Here is a 12,197-nt window from a genome sequence, read left to right as displayed (position 1 = left end):
ACCCATATATTTGGTCATTTCATAGAGATTTGTTATTAATTTCTAGTTAAATTATACTTTGATCAAATAGCATGCATTATATGGCTTAAAGGTCATTTGAAATTCATTTTACTGCCCAGGATGTACAAATGTCTGTGTATTCCAGAAGAGAATGTATGTATGTATTAGACAGACCATTCTTTATTTAAATATGAGCTGACCAAGTTGATCAGGAATCTCACTCAAGGGCTCTTTATTCCTATTTTGGTGCAGGAGAATTGTCTGTATTCTGTCAATCATGTTTTAAATAAATGCTGATTGGCCAGGCAGGAAGTATAGGTGGGTCAACCAGACAGGAAGTAGAGGCAGGGCGATGAGAATAGGAGTATTCTGGGAAGCAGGAAGCTTCCTCCAGCACTCCTGTCCAGACCACCGAGAAGCAAGATATAACCTGCCTGGCTGAGAAAGGTATCAAGCCATATGGCTAACATAGATAAGAATAATGGGTTAATATAAGCTACAAGAGCTAATAAGTAGCTTGAGCTAATGGGCCAATCAGTTTATAATCTTATGAAGATCTCTTTGTGATTTTCTTTGGGGCTTGCTGGTTGTGGGGAACTGGGCAGGACATAAAACCCAATGAGCAGGCCCTCATGTTACACTATTTGGTCTGTTTTTGCTTCTATTGTTCTGTTATCAGATGCAAAAATAAAAACTTACGATAGTCATACCATCTTAGTTATCTTCTTGACCTCTTTAACTGTGTGTCATTCTTAGAAGACATACTTGCTTGACAAACACTAAATCTAGTCTTTTTGGCAGTGCTTTACCTGGTCTTGCATAGATGACTATGGTATTTCCCCTACCCTTCTATTTTGAATCTATCTGGTGTGACTTGGATATGACAAAAGTGTTCCCACTGAAGGTTTAGGTTCAAGCAGCTTCCTCCCCACTGTGACGGCGATGACAAGCATTAGAACCTTCATGAGATGTCACATGGTGGGGGATGGTTGGGTTATCAGTGGTGTCGCCTCTAGAAGGAATTCAAGCGCTTTTTGTGGGATCCCAGTCAGTTCCCATGAGACCAAGTCACTATGATAATAAACTTGGCCCTGACATGTAAACTCCTTGCTAGCCCATGGAGTAGTGCCCCTTTAATTTTCTGCCACAGTTGTGACCAGGTTAAGTGGCCCTCACCAGGTGCAGCCATCCTATCTTGGACTTGCAGCCTTCAAAAGTGTGAGCTAAATAAATCTCTTTGAGAAATAGTCTGTGATTCCAGGTACTTAGTTAAGAAGCAGGCAAGAGACAAACTCTCTGTGTCATTGTTTCAAGGAAATTTCTCTTACACAGTGCTGAATACAGTCTTGCAATCTCTGCCTTGTGATTGAAACACATGTGACCCTGGCATTGAATATCCTTACATTTATTTCATTGTTGGGCTCTCTGATTCCTTTATGATTACTTATATATGCTTTGTTTTTCCAATCTTCTTTCTTTTTTAATATTGTTTAAATTTGTTTATTTTTAAATATATGGGTGCTTTACATGCACTTATGATATGTAACAAGTGTGTGCAGTGACCAGAGTCCAAAAGGGGGCATCTGATCCTCTGAAACAGGGGTTTTTATAGTTGGTTGTGAGCTACCATGTGGATGTTGAGAACAGAACTCAGGTCTTCTGTAAGAACAGTGTTTTAACTGCTGAAGCATCTCTTCAATCTCAAGTTTTAGACTGCATTTTTTTAAACAAACTACCATTTCCCTTCTTAGTTGCCTTATTATCTATAACTCTCTGGTTAGTTATTTTAATATTTCTTTATATTTAATACTATATATCTTTAACTCATCACCATCCCTAGTTGGGTGGTATTATGCCATGACACACTTATTAAAATTATTGTATTATTAGATTTTCCAGACTCTATGCTAGGTTTTAATGCTCTGGCTGTCAGACATTTCCCTTCTACATACCACATAAGACACGAGTATCATCTTTGCTTAAACGTTCAATTATATTTTAAATGATATAAAATTAGTACAAAGAGGCACCAAAGGTAGGCAAATTCTTCCTGAACTATTCTTGCTAACAGGCACACCATAAATTTATGTATTAAGTACAGAAAGAGTAGCAGTGATCAGGAACTTGATCAAATATCCGGGGATGGTTTAGCAGGATTCCTGCTGAAACATGACTCTAGGACAATAGATACGGCATGTCATGGTAGAGTCTGGTTTAGAAGGCAGGACTCAGAAGAGCCCAGTTAACTGTTAACACAGAAGAGACTCTTCACTGCTGTCTGTCCCCTTTGAAGGACCAGAGCTCTTACCGCAGCTCTTGTTTGCACACCTGTATCTACCTGTGTGTTTCTGTGTCCTCCATCAGGAAATATGGGATATTACAGAAGCCAATCCCAGGCTGGTTGATTCTCGCTCCTGCAGGTCCCAGTCTGGGGAATTGTGGGCTTTTATATTTGTACCTTCCAGGTGTTTGCCTTGTTGTTGGTTCAGATAAAAGGCTCCTGCTACTTTACCTCAGTCATAAGTTAATGCCATTAGCCACAGTTTGCTCAGGAGGAAGCATGAGTTGGACATGTTTGACCTTCCTGAGCTTCCCACAACTCACGCTATTTGCTAACTGACACACACCGATGTGCACCTAGTGCCTGTACACACAGTGGCCCATGTGCATGCAGTCTGTGGACAAAAAAGTGCTTTATGTTAGAACTATGAACGCAAGTTGATGAGGCATTCAGTGAGTAGAAAAGTCTCCACTTTCAGGCACCTAAGCCTCCATCAAAATCATGCAAAGGCTGTAAGAACCAGAGGTCAGAGAGCACCAGGAAAAACAGGACAGGTCTGTTGCACTCATAAACTCAAAGTGGCTGCGTTTGCCTTTGTCTGACATACACAAGATCAAGCCATCTAACATTTCAGCATGGAAGGGGAGGGGATCATAGCCACCACCCCACTAAAGCTGAGGAGGTTTTGGCAGCTGATAGCTACTTGAGGAGGGAAGAGTCGGTATTCCTCCAGAGTGTGGTCTGTGATAGGTTGACTGTGCTGAAGAAGATGACCCTTGACAGGTCCATATATCGACAACACTAATAGGATTCAGTAGGTTATGAAAAAAAAGACATGAAGGCGGATGCCGGGGTGCATCCAGGAGAAATTGGAAGGAGAAAAATGCGGTGGGGCAAATATTCTCAAAATACATTATATGCATGTATGAAATGTTAAAAGAATTTAAAAATTAAATAAAACAAATGACTGGACATTAATGAGAATGTGAACTCCATGCTGTAAAAGGATAAATGTGGGCCCAATGGGTCATTCTAGAATAACACCAATATCAGCCTAGAGGGACAGTTCTGATTGACAGGTGTGACAGATGACACAGGTGAGGGAATGCCTCCAGCTTCAGTCTGTGCCCCACAGTCAGAGCCGACACCATGCTCCCTCATCTGCCCTTGAAGGAACATGTGGCTCTGTCTTTACAGACAGGGGAGCAGCATTTGCAAGCATTCAATAAACAACCTAAAGATTAAAGTGGCGCTGGAAGGGTGGCTCAGCATGGGAGAGTGCCCGAGTCCAATCCCCAGTACTGAAGAATAATTAAATGAATAGAAACAAAGGATTAAGGCAAGCATGATGTATTCATAACAGGAAGCAAAACTAAATAAGAAAAGATGGCGTGGAGACACAGGTGTCCATGTTTCAAGGTCACTAACAGCAACCATGCAACAATGCAGAAGGGACACCAGGCACTCTAGTGCCACATCAATCTCTTCAAAGCTGCACAATCAGTTGGTTCTGTGACAAGTGCTTGCTGCGTAAGGTCCTGGGTTGGGATCCCCAGAGCCCAGGGAAAAGCTGGGCATGGCAACACAGCCTTGCAATCCCAGTACTGGGGTTAGAGGGTGGGCAGAAACAGGCAGATACCTGGAGCTCACTCCCAGCTAGCCTACTCAAACAGATGAGCTTCAGGCTCACTGAGGGACTCTATCTTATAGAATAAGGTGGACAGTGACTGAGGAAGACACCCAATGTAAAGGTCAGGGCAAATGCACATGTACATACGCCAATCACACACCCAACACTGCAAACAAGTGAACATTGAGCACTGTCTGTCAGAAAACCCAAGTCAGAAATCATGGATCCAGACACAGGGAGAGCTATCTGAACTTCCACATCTTTCTAGAGTTGTATTTTGTGGACTATAAATAAATGCTCTTAGCGCCTCACTATAACGCTCAGCTGCCGAAGGCATCCAGGACGTCAGGCTATGGGGTCCTTACCCAAATTCCATTTGCTTTGTTTTAGCGATTTGACACATATCATGCTCCAAGTTCCTGGCTAAAGCCAATTTCTGCTTTTTCTAAGTATGTTCTTTGCAGGTTTAGGAGCTGAGGAGTTGGCAGTGTGAGTCACTGCTGAACCTATGATTGTTTATATCCAAGTAATCACATGCAGACTTTCTGAAAACATCACAGACTTTACTCATGCCCTGGAGTCTTCCAGCAGCACCTCCCCACCCACTGTAGACACCGTAGACGATTAAGCTTCTGGCATTGACCAAGACAACTGTGAAGATCACACCTGGTCATTCCTTGTATTAGAGCACCATCCCACCCCATCACCCCACCATTTCAGATACCCAAATTCTGTTTGCTAACGGGACTCTCCTAGCTGGGAGTGCACATTGCAGGGTTTTGATGACACCTTAGAAGGTCGTGTCGTGGTCTGTTCTGTGCTGAACAACTCTGAGGTCTGTGAATCCCAGTCAGGATCTCAGAGCTGACTTTGTAACAAGAATGAGTTTTAAAAGATACAATACGTTGTTAAAAGGACACATTTCAGCAGTGTGTATGCCATCAGGAAGGTAAACACAGCCTTTTTATATCAAGGGAAAGAGAGACTATTACATCAACTCTCTTTCCATTGCAGCATGCGTTTAGGTTGTCTGTTTTCTTTCCTGCTCAAATAGTGTCCTCCTGTCTCTCCCTTTCCTCTTCCCCCAGGTGAGATAGGAGATACACAAGCAGGAAAATGGATAGAAGTACACCCAGGGAGGAGGCACTGAAAACACGAGTCAAAATACCATGATGTAAAAATACAATAAAGTTGGCTTGGGGCTTGATAACCATTAGATACATGTGAGTGCACGAGTGTATATTTGGACATAAGTGTTTGCATACATGCAGTCATGGCAAAGGTCAGCGGTAGGCATCAGGTCCTGCTTTGGCACTTTCTACCTTATTCCTCATGCAACAGGGCCTCTCTGTGAACCCTGAGCTAAGCTGGCATCCATGAAACCACAGAGACCATCCTGTCTCCATGTTTCACAGTGCTGTGAACCTGGAGCTAGGCTGACAGCCATAAAATCATAAATCCTCTGTCTCCACGCCTCACAGTGCTACGGACCCAGAGCTAGGCTGACAGCCATAAAACTACAGAAATCCTCTGTCTCCACCCTTCTCAGTGCTGGGGTTATAGTAATAACCCCATATCTGGCCTTTTTATTTGTGTGTTGGTGGTAGAATACACACGTAGGTCCTAATGTTTGCACGGCAGGCACTCCTATACACAGAGCCTTCTTTCTCTGTGCACAAAACATTTTTTTTCTAGATTTAGTCCCAGCGCTCCAGGACACTAAAATCTAGTGACAGAATACTGCAACCACCTGCATCAGCAGTAACCACATGAGCTGATGAGGTCCCCAGGCCCTCCCTTCCAAGTAGACCCAAAGAAGAGGGGTACTCACCAGCCTTGATGTGGACATCCTGACTTCTAATTTTCCCTGAAGGGTTTTCAGCTGTGCAATAGTAAGTATTATCATGGATTAAGGTGCTGAAGCTTGAAGGAGGGAAGGGGAAAATTTGGAGAGTGCCGTTGGGATGGACGTGGCGGATCCCGGGGACATCGTAGATCTCCTCGCCCGTTGCTAGGTACCATCTGAGAGTCACAGGAGGGATGCCTGCAGCCGGGCAGGGCACCAGCGTCCCCGACGTGCTTGCAAAGACTACCTCTTGCAGCGATGCATTGACAAAGTAGAGGCTGGAGTGGGGCTCTTCACTGAAAACTGCAAGAGATAACACAGACCTGTCAGTCATTCCGGCCTCTCAGGGTTACACTGAGAAACAGTGGGGAACTCCACTAAGACTAGATAAACTAGCATTGATCAAAACACTACAGAGAGTGTGGGCGTTGGAGGCAAGGAGTTGATGCTATGTCCATATTCTGTATGTAGCAGACAGGCAATCTCAGGTGAACTTAAGAGCCTTTTAATGCATGCCCCATGACATGCTCTGTCTCTGGTGACCACAGCTATATTTTGTACTGATTTTAGATGCATTGAATGCCCTTCTCCTCTCCTTCCTCCTTATCTTCCTCCTCCTCCTCCTTCTCCTCCTTCTCTTCTTCTTCAGTAGAACCTATGTTTCCTGGAGCCAGGCCCTCGCAGTTTTCACTATCTTCTGAGGCACAGGGTCCAGCTACCAATCGGCCCTCCATAACAAGAAACAGGATCTAAAGTCCCACAGCCAGGCCTAGAACTAAAAGCTTCCTTTACCAGCTACACTGAAACCCATCTTTGAATAAAGTAAGCTACAATTTTAAAAGGTAAAAACTGAAGATGTTGTGTAAAGCATTTTAAAATGAAATATCATAGCAGCAATGCACATTTTGTTGAAAATTTGCAGTGATAAAGAGAACCATGACAAGACATCACCTCTTACTTCCACCCGCATCTCTGCTCTGACCTGGGTGCTTGTCTTTGCAGACAATCTACCAAAGTGCCTTGCCTATGTAGTTATAACATGCCAGACCATACACAGAATCTCAAGTTTCTCTACAGAGACCACTAGTGTGTCTTCATGGTGCGTATTTGACACGACATTACTTTTAGAATTATGTAACTCATCTTTTTTACTTAAATCATTTCTGTTTGAATGATTGAAACCAAACCTACAAACCTGTCCATACACATCTGGTTTTTTAGCTCATTTAGTGAGTATTTGTGTTTTTCTCGATGTCAAATGAATAGGGTGTAGTGTTTGTATGTGAAACTATGAAACTCACTCACTAGAGCCCCAAATTCAAGTGTATATATAATTACAGTGAACAGGGCTGCTCAGATGGCTGCCTCTTTAAGGGGAGAAGCACACCCTGGCATGCATCTCAGAGAGAGAAAACACTGCAGGTCAGAGAGAAGAAAACCAGTGGGGATCGCCTGTTCTAGGCAAACAGCATTAGGACCCATGGTGTCATTTTCCTTGCTCTCCGAACAGCAGTTCTGTGAAGTTAAATAGCAGCAACAGGCAGAATACAACATGAAGGTTCTGGTGAGTGTCCTGATTCAGGAAGAAGCTATGAGTGACAGAACCAAGATTCTATCTCTTAGGATTTGTGTTTTATCCTCTTTGGTTAATACAAAGGTGTCAACACAGCTTCCCTCCTGTGTGTAGGGTTCCAAAGCTGGTCCTCGCAGATGGATCGCCACCTGCCTGCCCTTCCTCGTCGGGTTTTTCTCAGGACTGTGGGGATGTATGCTTTGGAAATGCAGTTGGTACTAAGTAAAAAGTTTCCACACCCTGAGAAGCCTCTCCTCTGATGTGATAATCTGAATCAGACCAAATTAAACTGAATAAGAAAAAGTCCAGGTTTAATGGATACCAACGCTTCTGGATAGCTTTCCAGTTTCCCAGAGGAAGACTGGAAAACCACGTGTTTGTTCTCTGGGGAGCAGTTAAAATACCCTTTGGGAGTGGTCTTGAGTCTCTCAGGGGAGGGGTCATCATTTCTCGGGGTAGAGTCTGGACTGAGGCAGCTCCCAGAGGAAGAGGCTTGGAGTGGAATTTCCACCTGGATATTCTAGACTTTTTGGATAGATGGATGCCAGAGGCTGGGGTGTAGCCTTCACCCAAACACTAAAGTCCGATAAATGTACCCAGTTACTTACAAGTACTCAACTGACATGATTTGAGATGAGTGACTTAGTACTATTTGTAAAGATAATGGGACTGGAGAGGTGGCTCCGTGGTAAGGAGCACTAGCTTTTCTTTCAGAGGACCTGGGTTCAATTCCCAGCACCCTCGTGGCAGCTCACAATTGTCTGTAATGCCAGTTCTAGGGGATCTGACACTCTCACACAGACATAAATGGAGGCAAAATGCCAATGAACATGAAATAAAAAAAATAAAACAAGGAGCTGGTTTGCACGAGCGAGACTCAGTCTGTTCACTAAATGCAAGGATATAGTGGGCCACACCCTGTTAGTATCAGAGCCTCAGGACTCCGGAGGGAAACTAAGCATGCATGTGGCTCCAATCACAGCTAAACAAGAGCACTGCATGTGTGGGTATCTGTCTTACTGCCACTGAAGATGCTATGTGGGCTTCCTTCCAGATTCCAGCTTTGTAACCAATGTCTTCCTATACACCCTTGGTAGAATGCCATCAGTGTTGGACCATTTACTGATGATACATGACACATGCCAGACTCATGATCTACCAGGCCAATTGGTTTAACCACTTCCTGTGTGCATACTTTTCCAAGTTACAAAAAAACAAGGCTTTCAGTGAGTAGCAAGGCATGAGGTGTGACCTGGCAGCAGCCTTGTCCTAGTATTGGCCATGTCACATGATAATTAGTGGTAACCCTTATGCAGATCTACAGTGAAAAGGTGCAACCAGAGCAAAGAAAAAGACAAATGTGCCATTTGAAGAGAAAAAGAACACCAGGATATGTAATGCTGGAGCCAAGTCCTGTGTTCATAAGGATAAAACATTAAAGAAATGCCTGATGTTATATGGAATAAAGGGAATAGTAACCTCTGGGCAAGACATTACCCTGTTAAGCTTTCAAACTGTGAAAAGGAACCAAAGGAAAGCTTAAACAGTGAAAGAAACCATCAACAAAGAAAACGGATGCAAATGTAATCTGAGGAGGGGCCAAGTCCAGCCCTAGCAAGCATCTCTTGGCCCCTTTAACCAAGTGGTTCTGCATTTAAAGTCAAGAAGGATATAAGAAAAGGGTTTTTGAATCTCACTGCACAGTTAAGGAAAGCCACTGAGGCCAGGTTTGTGATAGGGGTGCCCCTCCATGGAGGTCCAGAAAGACCATTGCCTGAAACTGTGAAGGTGAATCCTGGATTATGTTGGAGAGTTAAATATGCCAGAAATATGGGAAGTCTTGCTAGGAAAGCTGCAGGCCAAGCTTGGAACCAGCTCGAGAGAGAGAAGGGTGTTGCAGTCAACAAAGCCGAAAGGGGGGCTGGAGAGTACTTTGACATCAAATATGGAGATGCAGAATTTGGAGATTTCCCCGTCGAGTTTCTGTCTTGCTTTGGTCTAGTATTTCCTCCCTATGCCCCTTTCCTTCCTTTTGGAATAGTAATGCATGTTCTGTGCCATTGTATGTTGGAAGTATATGATCTTCTTTTCTATTTTTATTTTATAGGGGGTTACAGTTAAGAGATTGCCTTGGCTTGCAGAAGAGACTCTGGACATTTAGTATCAAGACTGTGAAAGACTATGGGGACATTTAAGTTGTACTAGATGCATTTTACATTATGATATAACCTTATGGGAACAAGGTGTGGAATGTGGTTGCTTGAATGAGATTGACCTCACAGGTTCACCTATTTGCATACTTAGCCCCCAGACTAAGATGGATCAGGAGGTATGACCTTCCTGGAATAGTCATGGCCTTGTTAGAGAAGGTGTGTCACTGGGCTTGGGCTTTGTACCCATTACCCCTGATCTCTCTCTCTCTCTCTCTCTCTCTCTCTCTCTCTCTGTGTGTGTGTGTATCTCTGTCTGTCTCTCTCACTTCCTGCTGACAGTAGATCAAGGTATAGAGCTCTTAGCATACAAAACTCTCAGCTACTTCTCCAGTACCATGCTTGCCTGCCTGCCACCATTCTCCCTACCATGATAATAATGGACTAAGTCTCTGAAACTGTAAGCAAGCCTCAATTAAATGCTCTGGTGTCTCTTCACAGTAATAGACCACTAAGACAATCTTGTTTCTCGTGTTTCTTGACTGCATTAAGAGGTCACCTCAAGCCATTGACCAACACCATCTGAACATGTGTTCATGTACTGTACTGTGGGATGTTTCGCAGAATGTATACTCATCAGTGACTGACTCAAGACTATCTCCATCATCACCAATTGACACAATACAGTCTCCCCATCATCAATGATTGACACAAGACTGTATGAATGTTTTATTCTATAAAAGTTTATATGCAAAGTAAGTGTGATTGATTAATTATTGTCCACTTGGATGTACTTGGAATCGCCAAGAGACACACTCCTGGGCAAGACTGTGAGGGTGCTTCCAGAGAGTTTTGACAGAGGTGGGAAGACCCACCTTGAATATAACTGGTGCTATCATGGAATGGGGTCCTGGACTGAATCAAAAGGCAAAAGCAAACCGAGCACCATCTCTTTCCATTTCTTGATTGTGGACACAGCATGACCGTCACCTCACATTACTGCTCCTAGGACGAGTCCAACATAATGGGCTGTGGCCTCAAACTGTGAGGCAAAATAACCCTTCCCTTCCTAGAGTTGCCTTTGCCAGGCATTCGTCACAGCGAATGAAGAAAGCAAGCAATGCAGTGATGTGACTTAACTGAACTCTACCTTGTGGCATTCTAAAAACGTCTAACAAATGCTACTTGCTCACCCTGTCTCCATTGCTGCATCTCACATCACTTGGGCATCGCAATGCCCATTTATAATCTGTCAATCTTTTGGAATTTTTCTTATGGAACTTCTGTTTCACAAAATTACATCTATTTTAAACACAGCAGAATCATCATTCACAGTTAGGGAACAAACTATTTGCGGAAGCTGAGAAAGACTAACTCCCAGCAGACATACAGGTACTCAGAGGTTCAAGGCAAGATTCAACCCTTCACTGTGGAGAAGAGATAAGAGTGTGTGCCCACAAGGCTTACACAGTCTAGATGAGACACATCAGAATGTGTCTATGCATCTCAGAATGCACGGTGGTGGACAGCATCACACACCCACTCCCCAACACTTCCTAGAGTTCAATGGCAGATGACCTATATAGGCTTACAGACCTAGAATCCAGGAGAATGAGTGCCATGTTGACCATGAAGCCACCTATGGCACCAATGGTACCATACCGACAGGTGCCTGCTGGTTAGGGACAGGCTTCTCTGGGGCACTGAAAAACCTATTTATGGTGCCCATATGGGCTGTAACCTTCTGTCTGGGAAAGACCTAATACCAACAAGAGAGACAGAAGGATGGCTTTCTCCCTTGTAAAATATACCTGACTACATGTTTGTTTTGTGACCTCACCCACCCTGGATTAAGCAACTATAACTGGTTGCAGCTGGGTTTGTTCACTTGGCAAAGTGTTTGCTTATTTTATATGCATTAGGACCTGAATTTGATACTCAGAACCCATGTTTAAAATAGATATGGTAACACAGGCTCACAATCCCAGTACTAGGGAGATGGAAACAGGATTTCTGGAACCTGCTGGCATCAGCATAGCCTACCTGGTAAGTATCCGACAGTAGTAACCTTGACTCAAAAATGTTAATGTAGGGACCATCAAGGCTGCTCAGTAGGTAAAAGGACTTGCTCACATGAGCCTGATGACCTGATTTTATCGCAGATTCTATATTTAAAAATAAAAGCCAGATGTGGTGGCAAACATCTGGGTTCCCAGTACTCCATAGCCAAGATGGCAGGAAAGACCAAAAAATCACCTGGAAGCTCACAGGCCAGCACATTTGCAGTACAAAGCATGACAGACAAAAGAGAGACTCTCCAAAAAGGGAAAGAGATAGAAATTTGTCCTCTGCAGAGACCCACTTTGGAGCACCGGACTGAATTCTCAAGGTCCAAATCAGGAGCAGAAGGAGAGAGAGCACAAGCAAGGAACTCAGGACCGCAAGGGGTGCACCCACACACTGAGACAATGGGGATGTTCTATCGGGAACTCACCAAGGCCAGCTGGCCTGGGTCTGAAAAACCCTGGGATAAAACCGGACTCTCTGAACATAGTGGACAATGAGGACTACTGAGAACTCAAGAACAATGGCAGTGGGTTTTTGATCCTACTGCACGTACTGGCTTTGGGGGAGCCTAGGCAGTTTGGATGCTCACCTTACTAGACCTGGATGGAGGTGGGTGGTCCTTGGACTTCCCACAGGGCAGGGAACCCTGA

General features: G+C 43.9%; 1 protein-coding gene across 1 annotated transcript in view; it reads right to left on the bottom strand.

The window, feature by feature from the left end:
* Positions 1–12,197, bottom strand: part of Dscam (DS cell adhesion molecule) — a gene marked incomplete at its 5' end in the record, with an annotated part of 553,946 nt that overhangs the window by 443,667 nt on the left and 98,082 nt on the right. Inside the window, one exon of the mRNA XM_041673080.1 lies at positions 5,743–6,060. Coding sequence (XP_041529014.1) covers positions 5,743–6,060 — 318 coding nt within the window. The remainder of the gene's footprint in view (positions 1–5,742; positions 6,061–12,197) is intronic.

This window comes from Microtus oregoni, unplaced genomic scaffold (assembly GCF_018167655.1).
Source record: "Microtus oregoni isolate MIOR12 unplaced genomic scaffold, Mior012 000023F_ref0000262, whole genome shotgun sequence".
NCBI lineage: Eukaryota > Metazoa > Chordata > Mammalia > Rodentia > Cricetidae > Microtus > Microtus oregoni.
Note: the sequence above shows the minus strand (reverse complement) of the source record. Positions and strands in the feature narration are given on the sequence as shown.